At 46.9% G+C, this 18,525-nt stretch overlaps 1 protein-coding gene across 1 annotated transcript in view; it reads left to right on the top strand.

Moving 5' to 3' along the window:
• Positions 1 to 3,691: 3,691 nt before the first annotated feature.
• The window catches only part of man1a1 (mannosidase, alpha, class 1A, member 1), a 135,836-nt gene continuing 121,002 nt past the window's right edge, over positions 3,692 to 18,525 (top strand). Inside the window, 1 exon segment of the mRNA XM_080526510.1 lies at positions 3,692 to 4,358. Within this exon segment, the coding sequence (XP_080382636.1) occupies positions 3,828 to 4,358 (531 nt within the window). The 5' untranslated portion in view covers positions 3,692 to 3,827.

The raw sequence follows: 18,525 nt of genomic DNA, 5'->3' as shown, positions 1-18,525 counted from the left end.
GCTTGCTACGTTCTTGCAGCTCGCGTGAACACAGGTTCTTCCATCAGCGCTCGCCTGCCGCTTCGATTGCAGACTCAAGTTAACGCGCGTGCAGAAAGATGCCACGAAACTCATGTCCGGTAGCTTTCTTTCAAGGAATTTCAAAAATAAAAGTCCCGTAAAACAATTGTTATTTCTCGCCGTGAGAAATAGAGATGCGGCGTGAGAGCGTGAGAACTGTTTGAAATGCGTGAGTCTCACGGCGATTGCGTGAGACTTGGCAGCTCAGGTGTTAAGGTTAGGTAGTGTGTATACATGGGGTGTGCTTGGGGATGGTTAGCCTGGGGGAAGTAGCTGTTGGTTAGCCTGGGGGAAGTAGCTGTTAGTTAGCCTGGGGGAAGTAGCTGTTGGTCAGCCTGGGGGAAGTAGCTGTTGGTTAGCCTGGGGGAAGTAGCTGTTGGTTAGCCTCTGAGTTTTGGCCCTGAGGCCTCTGTGTGTCTGTGTGTCTGTGTGTCTGTGTGTCTGTGTGTCTGTGTGTGTGTGTGTGTTTGTGTGTGTCAACACTGTGACAAGCAGACAATCAGAGGCTCTCTTTGGCTGACTGAGGTCGTGGTGACGAGCTTTCATGATTGAAGAGAGGAAATTACATCTGTGGTATACAGAGGGTGTGTGTGTGTGTGTGTACACTTGGGGTATGATGGAATGTTGCCTTTTGCAATTTAAATGTCATTACAGAAAGAGCCACATACAGTATGAGGACAGGTGAATGTCAGTGATTGACAATTGTGTGTGTGTGTGTGTGTGTGTGTGTGTGTGTGTGTGTGTGTGTGTGTACACGCAGGGCATACAGAGCACAGATAGAATGCTTTTTGCAATTCAAATGTCGTTACAGAGTCCTGTAGGCCACCAGGAGACCATGTGACTGGCAGAGTGATTGACAGGTGACTGGGAGAGTGATTGACAGGTGACTGGGAGAGTGATTGACAGGTGACTGGAAGAGTGATTGACAGGTGACTGGGAGAGTGATTGACAGGTGACTGGGAGAGTGATTGACAGGTGACATACAGTAGACCATGTGACTGGGAGAGTGATTGACAGGTGACTGGGAGAGTGATTGACAGGTGACTGGGAGAGTGATTGACAGGTGACATACAGTAGACCATGTGACTGGGAGAGTGATTGACAGGTGACTGGGAGAGTGATTGACAGGTGACTGGGAGAGTGATTGACAAGTGACTGGGAGAGTGATTGACAGTGACATACAGTAGACCATGTGACTGGGAGAGTGATTGACAGGTGACAGTGACATACAGTAGACCATGTGACCGGGAGAGTGATTGACAGGTGACATACAGTAGACCATGTGTCACGCTGGATGACATCTTATTAGCTGACGTAATACCTTTCAGTTACGTACCTTTCAGTGCCAGCGTGTCCGGGTTGGTGTTGACGTAATAAACAAAGCAGGATTGGACACGAGAGCAGGATTCACGTGCTATGTTCAATGCGATGCTAGCCTATGCCATCATCCAAGACATCTTGGGGCGGCTGTGGCGCAGGAGGTAGAGCCATAGTCTAATGATTGTAAGGTCGGCAGATCGGCTGGTTCGAACCCCGGCTGGCCACATGTCAAAATGTCCTTGGGCGAGACACTGAACCCCAAATTTCTCCCAATGAGCAGGCCGGCGCCTTGCATGGTAGCTTGGCCGCCATTGGGGTGTGAATGTGTGTGTGAATGGGTGAATGAGGGGCCGTTGTAAAGCGCTTTGGAATAAGGCGCTATATAAGTGCAGTCCATTTATCTAGAATTTATGTCCTTAAAAACAACTGTGAAAAGAATATTATGTTAATTATGTGGTTCATTACTGTGTCTGTGTGTCCTGCTGCGTGTGCTAGCGGTGTGGTCACGGCTTGTCACCGTCCTGGCGCCCCGCTGGTGGGAGGAGCTTCCCACCACTGTCAGGACTGCAGAGTCACTTCCTGTCTCTCACCTTAGACTGAAGACCTCCATCTCTTCAGGCTACACCTTGACTGTCCCGCCTGAAGACCTCCATCTCTTCAGGCTACACCTGAACTGTCCCTCCTAAAGACCTCCATCTCTTCAGGCTACACCTGAACTGTCCCTCCTAAAGACCTCCATCTCTTCAGGCTACACCTTAACTGTCCCTCCTAAAGACCTCCATCGCTTCAGGCTACACCTGAACTGTCCCTCCTGAAGACCTCCATCTCTTCAGGCTACACCTTAACTGTCTCTGCTGAAGACCTCCATCTCTTCAGGCTACACCTTAACTGTCCCTCTTGAAGACCTCCATCTCTTCAGGCTACACCTTAACTGTCCCTCCTGAAGACCTCCATCTCTTCAGGCTACACATTAACTGTCCCTGCTGAAGACCTCCATCTCTTCAGGCTACACCTTAACTGTCCCTCTTGAAGACCTCCATCTCTTCAGTCTACACCTTAACTGTCCCTCTTGAAGACCTCCATCTCTTCAGGCTACACCTTAACTGTCCCTCCTGAAGACCTCCATCTATTCAGGCTACACCTTAACTGTCCCTCCTAAAGACCTCCATCTATTCAGGCTACACCTTAACTGTCCCTCCTGAAGACCTCCATCTGTTCAGGCTACACCTTAACTGTCACCTAAGAGTTTCTCTACTGAATTTTTTCAGAAGTCATTTTAGCCTTCTTCTAGCATTGTACCATTGGCCCCTAGTCCTAGCATAGCTTTGTTTTTCTTATTATGACGGGTGGATAGATGATTCGCTTGCTTGTTGCCTATTTGTTGTAAGTCGTTTTGGATGAAGACTAAATGTCTGCTAAATGTCTCAAATGTAAAATGTCATGTAAGTCTGTGTGTGTGTGAGTGTGTGTGTGTGTGTGTGTGTGAGAGTGTGTGTGTGTGTATGCGTGTGTGTGAAATGTGAACCGCTACAGGGCTTATTCAACTACTATCAGGGCAATTTCATTACTACATAAAAAAAAAAGTAGTAAATGATTAATAGCCTACGACATTAATGATTCATTACCCCAAATTCCAATTTTATTAAGACTTTTTATTTTTTATTAAGATTGTTTTACTTTACTGTACAAGACATCCGGTAATCGCAAATCAACCCGGTAAAATAAAACCCACTGTTGAGACAATCTCCAGCCACGCGCAGAGGCACATGATAAAAGCGCATGAGCCGGTGTGGAATGTGTGTGTGTGTGTGTGCGTGTGTGTGTGTGTGTGTGTGTGTGTGTGTGTGTGTGTGCGCGCGTGTGTGTGCGGAACGTGAACGAGCCAGATATAATCTGTGACAGCTAACGATTAAAATCCTCCGAGGATACAAGCAATAAAAAAACAAAACGATTTTATAACAACAGTTATGTTATATATGCCTCGAACAACACGAGTCAACAGTCTCACTTTTATTATGTCACCTTTGGATCTCAAAGACACGCCCACCCCGCCCTAAGACACGCCCACACCCGCCAGAGGCACGCCCACCCCGCCCTAAGACACGCCCACACCCGCCTGTACCTCACAGTCGGAGCGCGGCGGTTGGACGAGAGCAGCTATCAATCTCGCATAGCTTTGCCTAAGGAGCGAGGGACAGAGAGAAGAGAGAGAGAAGAGGGGGAAGTCACTCTGCAGATGTGGTACAGCATGGCCAGCTAACCCACAGCGCTGTACTCTTACAACTTTTTACAAAGGACTATAATGGACTTAATGGACAGCTGAAACACATCCCACAGACGCGCAGGAGTTCACCACGACAAGCCGACGTTCAGATTGATTTTAATTCATTTGTTCCAGTTTTCTTTTTTTTAACCGAAAGAGAGAGAGAAAAAAAGGAGATATAAAAATGCCAGTCGCGTCTCTCCTGCTGCCTTTCACCGCGCCGCCGAGCAGGAAGTCTGGGTCCAGCCTCCACCACCCGCCCTGCAGGCTGACGGAGAGGTTCGTGCTGCTGCTGGTGTTCAGCGCCTTCATCACCCTCTGCTTCGGCGCGATCTTCTTCCTCCCGGACTCGTCCAAGCTGCTCCAAGGAGTTTTCTTCCACGCGTCGGCGGACGCGGCGTCGACGGAGACCGACGCGCGTACAGGTACGGACGCCGACGCCGCGATCATCGGTAACGACGAGAAGATCCTGGCGAAGATCCGGAGGGATCACGACAAGGCTCTGGGGGAGGCGAAGGACACGCTGCAACTACGGCCGGACGAGATCAAGAAAGCCATCAAAGAGGAGAAGGAGAAAGTGGCGCTGGAAGGGTTGGGCAGAGGAGGGGATGGAGGGAGGGAGCTGCCCGTCTTTGAGTACGTCCAGCCGGTCGGGGCCACAGGGCATGAGCCCTCCGATCCGGAAACCAAAGAGAGACGACAGAAAGTCAAAGAAGTGAGTTATTATTATTATTATTATGACTATTATTTATTATGATTATCATCATTGTTATTAATACTATTCTCTTTTATTATGATTATTTATGGTTCACCGCAATGACCCAGTATAATGATCGCGGATCGTTATATGATGACAGTTATTGATGACTACCTCTTTCGCTTTCCTGGCTGGCCGCTGATTTATATTGGCCCCTTAAGTTCCGTGTGTACACCACACACACACACACACACACACACACACACACACACACACACACACACACGCACACACACACACACACACACACACACACACACACACACACACACACACACACACACACACGCGCACACACACACGTCCTGTTGAACGTTACATGACACGACGCGCCTATGTGTGTGATTGATTGATTGATTGATTGATTTTGGGGGTAAAAAGTAGACAGTTACATCCCAGAGGATGGCACGTAAAAGTGTACTGAAACACTTGTTTCCAACCTGGTCCTCGTTGACAAGACAAAGAACATACACAAACGGTACACCAAGAAACATACAAAGAGCATACGATACACGAGAACATACAAGATACAGTCGGAATACAGTTTGTCATTCTTTTGACACAAAAGTGCTGCGTATCAGTGCGTGTGTGTGTGTGTGTGTGTGTGTGTGTGTGTGTGTGTGTGTGTGTATGACTATGCGTGTGAGCGATCAAAGCCTAATGCCTGTGGAAAAACTTTCTTACAGAGATGTACCATGACCTGACCAGTAAAAACATACCTCGACTGTTCCATAATAAGACCCCTGAATAATAAAAAAGAGCTCCGAGCAGCAGTGCTGTTCTGTGTTACGCTCATGCCGGGAGTGAGTGTGTGCGTGTGTGCGCGTGCGTATCGCAACATGACACGATGTCAACATGATTGTGTTTTTTCGCCCAGAGTTTAGCAGCCCTTCGTACTTCAACCCGCTGACGTCGTATATCAACATGTAGGGCCTACCGTCCTTGTCACATCTACCGTGTCACAGAGAGACGCGCCTGTCCCCCTACCTCATGTATCTAAAGGTTAACTCTGCGTACTGTTTGATTTTCCTCACACAAACAGCCCCCTCAGCGTCTTCTGACATGGCCAGTGTATCTGTTTGACTTAACTAGGCTCCCCTAGCATCCACATTCACCTGGTTACAATCGCCTGTGTGCTCAATGCAACACACAACACATGACACATGACACATGTCACTCAACACACAACACACACATGTCACTCAACACACACACAACACACAACACACGATAGAACACACAACACATGACACATGACACACAACACAAAACACACACATAACATACACATGACACACAGCACATAACACACACATGACACAACACAAAACACACACATAACATACACATGACACACATAACACACACGACACACAGCACATAACACACACATGACACACAACACATAACACACACATGACCCACAACACACGACACACAACACACACTTCTTACACGCGGGTAGTTTGACATTTACATTTTTGCCATTTGGCAGAAGCCTTCATCCAAAGCGACTTACAAACAAAGACATTTGTCTAAGTGAGTGAATCACCGATCCATCCGTCATAGGTAATCTATGCTCAGGGTTAGGGGGTCATTGTGCAGTCATAATGCTCGGAAGGAAGAATTATTACTTATTTATTTATTGTGGACGGTAGCTAGCAGGAAGATGGTATTGGCGGCGGTGACTCTTGGCGACCCTAAGGACCGCTCGATGAGGAGGTAGCGCCTAATCGTTAGAGCGCTGTACAGGAACAGGGCTTAAGATCAACCACTAAGTAGCCTGTGTCTAAACGCAGATTGTGTAATAGTGTAATAGTCCCAAGATACCACACACTACCCCTGCTAGGCTACTGGCCTCAAAACCTCCCCCCCGCAGAGGGAGGCCGGTGGAGGTAGACATCGGAGGAGGACGGGGGCTCATCCTAAACGCTCACCCCTTCGTTCCCTTTTCATCCCATGCTTTCACACGATGGGGGCCGGTCCTCCCATGTTTTCCTCCAGCAAGCTCTCCCTGTTCCCTCCGAAGGCTGTGGTCGGTCTGGACAGACCAGTTATTGGTGCTCATCAACAAAGGACACGGTCGCGCCTTAACGGACCCGCTTCACCACTCTAAACAAACAAAGAGTGAACTGAGCCTTAAGCTAAGAAGCTAACAACACTGTGTTATTAGGGTTTACTGTCTGTCTGGAGTAGGGCTGACAGGGGCGGGAGCTTAGGAGTGTGTTTACAAGGGCTGGTTTCTAATGATGTACAGGATGTACTCTCCACCCCCCCCCCCCTTACTCTCTTGTTCTCTCTCTCTCTCCTCCTTGTCTCTCTTTCTCTCTCTCTCCTTCTCGTGTTCTCTTTCTTTCTCTCCCCCTCTTTCTACCTCACTCCCTCCCTCTCTACTAGTGGTTGTCTAGTGTGTGTGTTGCAGGTTTGTCATGATGTCGTACTGGGCGACCAGCCCTGTAAGATGGACAAGGTAGCCCTGTTGTGTCAGCGACGCAGGGTGTGTGTGCCTGTGTGTGTGTGTGCCTGTGTGTGTGTGTGAACGGTCTGTGTGCCAGCGTCGTCTCTGCGGCCCCCCTCTCATCTCCCACGGCGACGGTAACCACGGTGGCGGCGCATTACTCAGTCATGAGGCGATTTAGAGAGAACTGCAGAGGTGGCACATTCCTGAGCTGTCAATCACAGGCTGCTGTGTTTACGGTTGTGAAGTATCCTGGGAGAGAGAGAGAGAGAGAGAGTGTGTGTGTGTGTGTGTGTGTGTGTGTGTCTGTGTGTGTGTGTGTGTGTGTGTGTGGGGGGAGTTTCTGTGTGTGTGTGTGTGTGTTGGGGGGGGGGGGGGTTCTGTGTGTGTGTGTGTGTGTGCGTGTGTGGAGGGTGGAGCAGTAATGATTACACAACAGTTGAGTTTGTTTGAGATGGTTTTACGGTTTAGTCATTTGTAATGAGGACTGTGTGTGTGTGTGTGTGTGTGTGTGTGTGTGTGTGTGTGTGTACGGCTCTACATTCTCTGAAAGGACTTGCTTGGATGAGATCATCTCCTCTCTCCTTTCTCCTCTCTCCTCTCCTCTCCATTATAACTTGATAGTGATGATAGGTACAGTATGGCATGTAGGGTAGTTTAGAGGTTTATACAGTTATGAGCTATGTACAGTTAAGGTAGTTTAGAGGTTTATACAGTTATGAGCTATGTACAGTTAAGGTAGTTTAGAGGTATATACAGTTATGAGCTATGTACAGTTAAGGTAGTTTAGAGGTATAGAGGTCTATACAGTTATGAGCTATGTACAGTAGGGGTGGGCATCAATGATCGATGATCGATAATTGATCGATAAGGATCTTGGTCGATCACAAAATATTTTGCTCTATTTATTTTTATTTTATTATAATAATAATAATAATGGAAATTTGTTTGTCCACGTTATGTGTGAGAAATGAACTTTGCATTTGCCTTCGCATTGAATTTCGCAACGCAGTACGGCATGATGCAACAAGTTCCCGTACGTTAGTGTAACCTCCAGTAATTCCATCCTCAACAAAGAGGCACTGAGAGCGTCTTATAAAAAAGTTTATTACACAGTTGTAAAAAAAGGTTAGCAGAGCAAGCTCGGAAAATGGCGAAGCGAGCGAAACGAAGCTTGGTGTGGGAGCATTTTGATCTGAAAGGCGACCTCGTTCATTGCAAACACTGCGCAGTGACCTATAAATACAACACGACAACGACCCCGATGAAATACCACCTGCAAACCGTACACCCGACCCTGATTGCTCCTTCGCTACCTTCTCAGCTCTCCATCATGTCTCAGGGAGGTGTGATGCACAACGAGAAGAGAAAATAACGATGGCCATCTGTAAATTAATTGAAACAGATATTCTGCCGCTCAGTTTTGTCGAGGGTAGAGGATTTCGTGCGCTGATGCAAATAGTCAAGCCAGCATATCCTGTTCCATCGTGACGTTCTATAACCAGGCCTGCCGCCTACAGTCTCTAGCTGGAGTTTAAATTTAAGTTAAGCTGGACGCTCTTAAGGACACTAACGTTTTCAGTCATCCTCCTATTTGTGAGTAACTGTTTTTTTACTGCTCCTATGGTGAGTTACTTATTTTCTATATTTTTATTTATAACGTAAAATGTGTTTTTAAGTTAAACAATTTAGGCTACTCACTGCCTTGTTTAAGAGGATTGTTATCTGACTGTAGTGTCTAGTTTGAATGTGAATGAACGAATGTGTGCAATAGCAACACAAATAACGTTTTTTCCCCAAGGAAAACATGCTTGTTATTTTTGCCCTAGTTTTTTTTTTTTTTTATGAAAAAAAAGCTTATCAATTAATCGATAATTGATCGTTAATTCTTGCGATTATCGAAAAATAAATTTTTATCGTTTGCCCAGCCCTAATGTACAGTTACGGTAGTTTAGAGGTTTATACAGTTATGAGCTATGTACAGTTAAGGTAGTTTAGAGGTATATACAGTTATGAGCTATGTACAGTTAAGGTAGTTTAGATGTATATAAAGTTATGAGCTATGTACAGTTAAGGTAGTTTAGAGGTTATGAGCTATGTACAGTTAAGGTAACGTATGAACAGATGTATGAGGCTATAAAAGAGGTATGTACAAATGTGCAAAGATATGGAATGTGCAAAGATAGTCTGTGTAAACTGCAGTAGTGCAAAGGCTAATGGAGTGTTCACCTTGACCAATTTGGGGTTGTTCAACAGAGTGTGTGTGTGGGGGGGGTGGTTGTTCAACAATGTGTGTGTGTGTGTGTGTGTGTGTGTGAGAGTGACAGCTCTGTGGAAGAAGCTGTTCTGGAGCCTGCTGGTACAGACCTGAGGATCCTTCTTCTGAAGAACACTGTCTAGGATCACTGCAACAGTTGGCTAATTACACACACACACACACACACACACACACACACACGAGAGCGCGTGCACACACACACACACACACACACACACACACACTCACACACACTCACACAGACACCAGTTGGCTAATTACTGGCACAGTTCACACACACCACAGGCAATATCCCTCAAACTGTTCTGTCTGATTCACACGTTACCTCCTCGTGTGTCTGTGTGTGTGTGTGTGTGTGTGTGTGTGTGTGTGTGTGTGTGTGTGTTAATGGTTTCCCATGGCTACTGGCAAAGCAGGTCAAGATGGGAGCAGGGGGTGGGGCTAATCGGCCTATGCAAATGAGATGTAAATGAGCTTGGCAGGGCCTTGCTCCTTGCTATCTTGAAGGGCAATCGGTTAATACCCTGTCACACACACACCACTCACACACACACACACACACACACACACGCTCTGCAATTGCTCGACGCTGTGTGTTTGTAAAGGTCTCATCTCAGGATGACAGTCAGTAAGAAGGATGAAGCATCCATTCCCCCCCCCCTCTCTCTCCCTCCCCCCCTCCCCCTCCCTCCCTCCCTCCCTCCCTCCTTCCCTCCCCCTCCTCTCTGCTCCACTGTGTGTCTGATCCAGTTGAGTTATTTTTGTTCTCAAACCAGAGGCTTGTTTGTGCCTCAAACCCACCATTCATCTACCTCTCTCTCTCTCTCTCTCTCTCTCTCTCTCTCTCTCTCTCTCTCTCTCTCTCTTTCCCTCTCTCTCTCCTTCTCTACCTCCCTCTCTCTCTCTCGCTCTCTCTCTCTTTCCCTCTCTCTACCTTCCTCTATATCTCTCCCTCTCTCTCTCTCTACCTTCCCCTCTCTCTCTACCTCCCTCTCTCTCTCTCTCTCTCTACCTCCTTCTCTCTCTCCCTCTCTCTCTCTCTCTCTTTCCCTCTCTCTACCTTCCTCTCTCTCTCTCCTTCTCTCCCTACCTCTCTCTCTCTCCCTCTCTATCTCCCTCTCTCTATCTCACCCTCTCTCTCCCTCTCACTCTCTCCCTCTCTCTCTCCCTCTCTCTCTCCCTCCCTCTCCTCGCTTGCTACTTTCTAGAACTCTCCAGGCTTCCAGACATTGACAGATCTCCCATCAGCTAAACCTCCTCCACAGTGCTATGGTGTTGTTAGCTACGGGGTGGGACGTGGGGGGGGGGGGGGGGGGGGGGGGGGGCGGCAGTGTGTGTGTGTGTTAGGGATGGACGGTTTCCAATTATTGAAACCGAAAAACCGTCAGAGAGTAAAACCGCGGTTTTCCGGTTAACCGAAAAATACAGTAAAAAAAAAAAAAAAAAAATATAAAAAAAAAAAAGAAAAAAAGAGCGCCAATTTCAAATAATTGAGCCCTACTGCTACAATACACTCATGTCGAACACCATTAAAACACCGTAAGCACAGTCGCAACACATTTAGGCTACTTAGTTTCACAAATATAAGTGGAAAGGCAGACTTTTGTAAGCTACACCATACATGAAAACACATGAACACTTAACACACCAGCTCCGCTGATCCAGGGTGCACGCCTGCACGGAAGATCATCTCTTGGAACAGCGTCTTCATTGAATGAACTGCTTTCTCAATATCTTGGTTCTTAGACAAAGTTTCAGCTGCTGCTCAATGTATTTAAATATTTGAATACTGCTCAATAATCACTGAAATATTAGACTTAGAATTATGCAGTGAACATACTTAAAGCTTTTCATAAAAACCACATGCCGCGAGACTGACTCGTCCTGAACTGTCGTAAGTCAATCAACAAAGAATGCCCCATCAAAATAAAAGTGCCCATGGTAGAGCTGTCAAAATAGAGCTTTCAAAATAAATGTACTAATACAGATAGAGATAAATACAGAACTACCTTTGCGTCACTAAGTGACCGCGTATCTTCTGAGACATGCGTTCTGTCATCACTTTCAGTAGCGCCTTCACACACAGTGGCGCTGTGCACAAACACTCTTGATCCGTATAGCTCTTGTTTTATTATATTGTGGTTTAGTAAATACTGCACTTGGAGTTACATTCAATGCATGATTTGTGCTATAGAACATAAATAAAGTTTGATTGATTGATTGATATCAAATCAAATCACATTTTATTTCTATAGCGCATTTCTCACAAAAGTGACCCAATGCGCTTTACAGAGAGCAGCGAAAATGATCTTATTAAATGTAAGCGAGTAATTGTAAAAAAACTTTCCTATCTACCAATAACTGAAGGCAACTATCTTTCCCATAGAGTGATTCGTTACCCTTAAATATAATCCCAATTAGATATTAATCCTCAGTTATTCTTCACAACTGACCAAACCTCTCACTCATTGCGCGGCAGATTCAGACTGTATCATTGTTATTTTCACACACGACAAACATGTGACATGTTCCAGTTTTATTCTTATTCTATTTTATTCTTCTAAAAAAAAAAAAAAAAGAAAAAAAAAAAACGGTTTCAGACGGTTTTGATAAAAAACCGTTTCTATTTTTATAAACCCCGGTTTTCGGTTTAACCGAAAAACCGTCCATCCCTAGTGTGTGTGTCTGTGTTTGGTTTGATGTGGTGTTATTAACTCCACAGCGTGGGGTGTGTTCCTGTCCCCGTAGTCTATATTATCTCCTCCGCGTCCGTCCTCCCCTTTAAGGCTTTAAGAGGCTGTCAGATAGAGAGGCAGGTTGAACAGAACAGATGTACAACGGCCTCCCCTATCTGCCCCCCCCCCCCCCCCCCCCGGCGCATTCCTGCTCGATAATTACACCTCCGCTCCCTCAGGTCTGAGGTGATCTCTAATTGGGTAATGGGTTTAATGCCCCCCCCCCCCCCCCCCCCCCCCCTCTTCAGTCAGACAGTGATACAGCCCCCCACAGAGAGATGGAGTGTGTCAGCCTGTGGAGAAGACTAATAGAGCACCGCAGGGGGGGGGGTGGGGGGAGGAGGGGAGGACGGGGGAGGAGGAGGGGGAGGGTGGCTCTTTACATAGTGGCCTTTCAGGCAGCCGAGGAGCGGACCTGGGGGAGGCTGGGGGAGGTAGAAATCGGAGGACGGAACGCCGGAAGGAGGACCTCGTTCTGACGCCGCCGGGGCCTTGTCTGGGGTCGGACCAGAGCTGCTGACATTAGTCTTTTTCAAACTCATTATTATCACCTTACTTTTTTTTTTACACTATTCAGCCTTTTTGTAACTCAAAAAACCTCCTCCTCCTCCTCCCTTTTCACCATGGTGGGTGGCTGGGTTCAGGCCAACATCGTCAGAGCCCCCCGTTGATACTGGAAGTTTAACAAGTCTTTTAATACCTGCAGGTTTTTCTTTCTTTGAATCATTTAGCGGACGCTTTTATCCAAAGGGATTTACAATTAGAGATTACAGAGACAGTCTCTCTCCCGGGAGTCACTGAAGCCCCTTTCATACAGAGAACCAAGCAGCTAAGGGCCTTACTCAAGACTTACACTAGTGGTGGTGTTCCCAGGTCTTACTCAAGACTTACACTAGTGGTGGTGTTCCCAGGTCTTACTCAAGAGCACACTAGTGGTAGTGTTCCCAGGTCTTACTCAAGGTCACAGTAGTGGTGGTGTTCCCAGGTCTTACTCAGGGCCACACTAGTGGTGGTGTTCCCAGGTCTTACTCAAGACTTACACTAGTGGTGGTGTTCCCAGGTCTTACTCAAGAGCACACTAGTGGTAGTGTTCCCAGGTCTTACTCAAGACTTACACTAGTGGTGGTGTTCCCAGGTCTTACTCAGGGCCACACTAGTGGTGGTGTTCCCAGGTCTTACTCAAGACTTACACTAGTGGTGGTGTTCCCAGGTCTTACTCAAGAGCACACTAGTGGTAGTGTTCCCAGGTCTTACTCAAGAGCACAGTAGTGGTGGTGTTCCCAGGTCTTACTCAAGGCTTACACTAGTGCTGGTGTTCCCAGGTCTTACTCAAGACTTACACTAGTGGTGGTGTTCCCAGGTCTTACTCAAGACTTACACTAGTGGTGGTGTTCCCAGGTCTTACTCAAGACTTACACTAGTGGTGGTGTTCCCAGGTCTTACTCAAGACTTACACTAGTGGTGGTGTTCCCAGGTCTTACTCAAGACTTACACTAGTGGTAGTGTTCCCAGGTGGTGTTCCCAGGTCTTACTCAAGGACACACTAGTGGTGATGTTCCCAGGTCTTACTCAAGAGCACACTAGTGGTGGTGTTCCCAGGTCTTACTCAAGGGCTCACTAGTGGTGGTGTTCCCAGGTCTTACTCAAGGGCTCACTAGTGATGGTGTTCCCAGGTCTTACTCAAGGACACACTAGTGGTGGTGTTCCCAGATGGGATGTGAACTCCACTAGACCACCACTACCCCCTAGATCTGCATAACCTCAGCTCCACTCAGTGTAACCCCTGCAGATTAACCTCTTAATTAATTTTGATGCAATGCCTAGTTAATTCATGTGCGTGCGTGCGTGCGTGCCTTTGGAAGCGTCCCACTGTGAGCCGGCCGCCCCTGCGGCCTAGTGGACCTTGCACAGAGAGACTCATAGAAATGCACTCGTGTTTCTTTCAAACACACACTAACACTAACACGCACACACACACGCACAGGCACGCACACACAGGCACGCACACACACACACACAGGCACACACACACACACACACACACACACACACACACACACATACACACACACACACACACACACACACACACACACACACCTCCATCTACACCATCACCACCTCCATCTATACCAGGGGTGTCAAACATGCGGCCCACCAGAGGGACCTATCCAACCCGCGGGATGACTTTGTAAAGTGTCAAAATGACAGAGAAGACATTAACCAATCTTTCAATAAAAGTAGTCCTAACTGCTATTCCAAATGTGTCCACTGGGGGCCCAGGTGCCGTGCTGAGGTGTTTCTTTGATCTACGAGAGTGAAATTGGACAGTTCATGGAGAAAAAGGGCAAACCAGCATTCAGGAATTTAAAATCCCCAGAATGGCTGCAGGACCTCGCTTTGACGGTGGATATTACAGAGCACTTGAATATTATCTGAACAATACGCTGCAAGGTCGCAAAGACTTGAGTATCATGACAGCATACGATCGTTCAAGTTGAATTCGACTGTGTGGGAGACACAACTGTCAAGTGGTGGTGACCCGGCTCATTGTCCTTGTCTAAAATATGCAATATGACAACCCTAGTCGTCTATCTGTACAGTATAGTACAGTGGATAGTGTACATAGCCTTTATTTATGTAAACCAGCTCCTTCCCTTCTTGTGATTTTTTTTTAAAACGTTTTTTTTCTTTTTTTTCTTTTTTTTCTTTCCTAACACCAGGGGAGCCACCCCTCCTAAATTTCGTTGTTTGGTACCTGTACTGTAGCAATGACAATAAAGACCATTCATTCATTCATTCATTCATTCATTCAAAAGACGTGCGTGCCACCGGAGGTAACGCTGACATGAATCGGTACCAAGACGAGATGAATACGGGATTGCCTGAATACTGTCTGAATACTGTCAGCTACCTGTGGCGCCTGAATACTGTCTGAATACTGTCAGCTACCTGTGGGGCCTGAATACTGTCAGCTAGCTGTGGGGCCTGAATTACTGTCAGCTACCTGTGGGGCCTGAATACTGTCTGAATACTGTCAGCTACCTGTGGGGCCTGAATACTGTCTGAATACTGTCAGCTACCTGTGGCGCCTGAATACTGTCTGGATACTGTCAGCTACGTGTGGGGCCTGAATACTGTCTGAATACTGTCAGCTACCTGTGGGGCCTGAATACTGTCTGAATACTGTCAGCTACCTGTGGCGCCTGAATACTGTCTGAATACTGTCAGCTACGTGTGGGGCCTGAATACTGTCTGAATACTATCAGCTACCTGTGGGGCCTGAATACTGTCTGAATACTGTCGTTAGCTAGCTGTGGGGTCTGAATACTGTCGTTAGCTGTGGGGCCTGAATTAATGCTGACATGAATCGGTACGAAGACAAGATGAATGTATTGTTTGTTTGTTTATTTGGATCCCCATTAGCCATTAACCAATGGCTACTATTAGTGGGGTCCACGCAACATCAATACATTACAGTATAATACAATACAATTCAATAATAATACATTATAATACAACATAAATACATTAAAATCCCTATATTTCATGCAACCATATTCAGACAAAATCACAATTTACATTATCAACATGAATAGGTTAGACCAATAATATATGATGGAGCATGTTAGTGAGCTGCATTTCATAATTTAACTGCTCTATGGATGAAGGTACGCCTTCCCATTTTCAGCAGCCCTTGCTGCAAAAGTTGTGTTCATGTTTGGGACTACCTACCTACCGTTGTGAACAAGTTTTCTCTGTAATGAGTGTCGATAAATCAACGCTGTGCTCAAGGCTCAACAAGCACTTAAATGACATTCTAGAACTGGCTGCTACACAGGGTCTGACGCCTGATATTGACGCGCCTGCGAAGGCTAAAAGGCGCCAAGTTTCAGGAGCAAATCCAGTAAACAGTGAGTAAAGCTGACTTAATGTAAAATGCTGCTTCAGACACTTTTGCACCCTTTAGAATATAGGCTAGTTCTGTGAAAATGGATGCTTACTGTGGAAATATTTAAAGACACTGAGCATTGTGCAATATAATGTCAGTCAGCAGCTTCGGTACAAAAGAGTTTGGTTTGTATTGTTCATGCACTGCCACAACTTTGATGTATTTTTTATGTATACATTCTATACATTTACAAGGCAGGGGGATGACTAACCCTTCTTCCTTAATAGTTCCCACTCAGCATTCAGCATTACTACACAGATGTGGAAGTGAATGGACATTTAAAACCATTTCTAGATCTTGGCAGGCCTTGGGCAAGACACTGAACCCCAAATTGCTCCCAGTGAGCGGGCCGGCCGGCGCCTTGCATGGTAGCTTGCCGCCAATGGTGTGTGAATGTGTGTGTGAATGGATGAAAGAGTGAGGTTGTAAAGCGCTTTGGATAAAGGCGCTATATAAGTGCAGTCCATTTTCCATTCAAATACTATGTTGTTCAGTTCCAGATACTTGTCGGGGTTTTTCCTGCATAGAGAGTTATGAGGCGGCCGCCTCCATCATATTTCTAGCCGCCTCCAGCTCAAGACAAAACTCTGACGGTCGTATTTTCTACACCCGATGTACCCTGAATATTGTGTTTTCCTTTACATAAATAATGACATTTCCACCAGAAATTGATGCAGAAAGGGCACAACTTGGTGCATATCAATTCACCAGAATGCAAGAAATTAAGTGTTTGATGCTCGTTTAAGGACCCCCAGACAGCCCCGCTTCATGGGTCCCCCCCGATGTCCAACACCACTGATACCACCTCCGCCTCATTTTGAGCCAGGAAAACCCCTGCATGTGACTAATTGTTTTGTGCCTTTGTAGATACGCCTGTAGATACGCCTAGCCCATTTTTTTTAATATGTAAGTTAATGCAGACGTGTAAATGATAAACTCAGGCGTAGTATTGTTGAAACTGCACTTCTTATTCTCTCCATCTCTCCTTCACTCCTCCCTCCCTCCCTACATAATGTTTTGTAAAACGAAAAAGATGGTTCATTAAATGTGAACATTTTCAGAATCACCACCATCACCACGTCCATCATAGTTTAATATCAGGCTGAGATGGCTCAACACATTCGAGTGTATTCCATCATGATTATGGCTGTGTGTGTGTGTGTGTCTGTGTGTGTGTGTGTGTCTGTGTGTCTGTGTGTGTCTTTGTGTGTGTGTCTCTCTCTGTGTGTGTGTGTGTGTCTGTGTCACCGTTGCGAGTCACATTCTCAATCACACACTCCATTTGTTTTCAATCCGGCCCAGCCACTGGCTCTCACACACACCTGAGAGATCTCCACTATCTCCCTTCTCCATCTCCCCTTCACCCCTCCCTTCCTCCCTCCCCCATCTCTCCTTCACTCCTCCCTCCCTCCCATCTCTCTTTCACTCCTCCCTCCCTCCCCCATCTCTCCATCACTCCCTCACTCCTCCCTCCCTTTCTACATCTCTCCATCTCTCCCTCGCTCCCTCCCTCCCTCCCCCCTCCCTCCCTTCTTCTCCCCCCCCTCCCTCCCAGTGGCATTTCCGTGTCAATGGAGAGGAAGAATGGTGGCGTCAGGCTGGTCGATACTGTCTAGTCATGTTGTGTGTACGTGTGTGGTGTGTGTACGTGTGTGTGTGTGTGTGTGTGTGTACGTGTGTGTGTGTGTGCGTGTGTGCGTGTGCGTGCGTGTGTGCGTGTCTGAGGGAGATGGAGGAGAAAGTCATTTTCATGGTACAAATGTTGCTGATTGAACAAATCTCCCTCTGGCACAACACATCTTGTCTGTCTGTCTGTCTGCGTGCGTGTCTGTCTGTCTCTCTGTCTGTCTGTCTGTCTCTCCCCCTGTACCTCCATCCCCCCTCTCTCTCTTCTCGCCCCTCTCTCTATCCCCCTATCTCTCTCCCCCCCTCTCTCTCCCCCCTCTTTCCCCTCTCTCTCCCCTCTCCCTTCATTTATTATAGATCTCTGATCGACCTCTTGTGACATCCTTTCACTCACCAAGTCACCATTAATGTTGCAGCGTTTAACCATGGAATGCATTTCAAGAAGGACCTCAGATTAAACGATACCACCCCACCCAGCTAGCTGTGGGCCTGAATACTGTCTGAATACTGTCAGCTAGCTGTGGGGCCTGAATACTGTCTGAATACTGTCAGCTAGCTGTGGGGCCTGAATACTGTCAGCTGGCTGTGGGGCCTGAATAATGCCTGAATTCTGTCAGGCTAGCTGTGGGGACTGAATAATGTCTGAATACTGTCGTTAGCTAGCTGTGGGGCCTGAATACTGTCAGCTAGCTGTGGGGCCTGAATACTGTCTGAATACTGTCAGCTACCTGAATACTGACTGAATGCTGTCGTTAGCTAGCTGTGGGGCCTGAATACTGTCTGAATACTGTCGTTAGCTAGCTGTGGGGCCTGAATACTGTCGTTAGCTGTGGGGTCTGAATACTGTCGTTAGCTAACGGAGGCGGCAGTCGGCGTAATGGAACGGATTGATGCTCTTTCCAAAGTCAGGTAGACAACACACTTGTGCTGTTGACAGTGTGGGGCTTTAAGTGGTGACTCTCTTCTCTCTCTCTCTCTCCCCCCCCCCCCACTCTCTCACTCTCTCTCTCTCTGTGTCTTGGTGTCTGAGAATAAGCTGTGTGTGTTGTTGTTGTTGTTGTTGTTGTTGTTGTTGT

This window comes from Nansenia antarctica (genome assembly GCF_963989245.1).
Source record: "Nansenia antarctica genome assembly, chromosome: 3".
In the NCBI taxonomy this organism is placed as follows: Eukaryota; Metazoa; Chordata; class Actinopteri; order Argentiniformes; family Microstomatidae; genus Nansenia; species Nansenia antarctica.
Note: the sequence above shows the minus strand (reverse complement) of the source record. Positions and strands in the feature narration are given on the sequence as shown.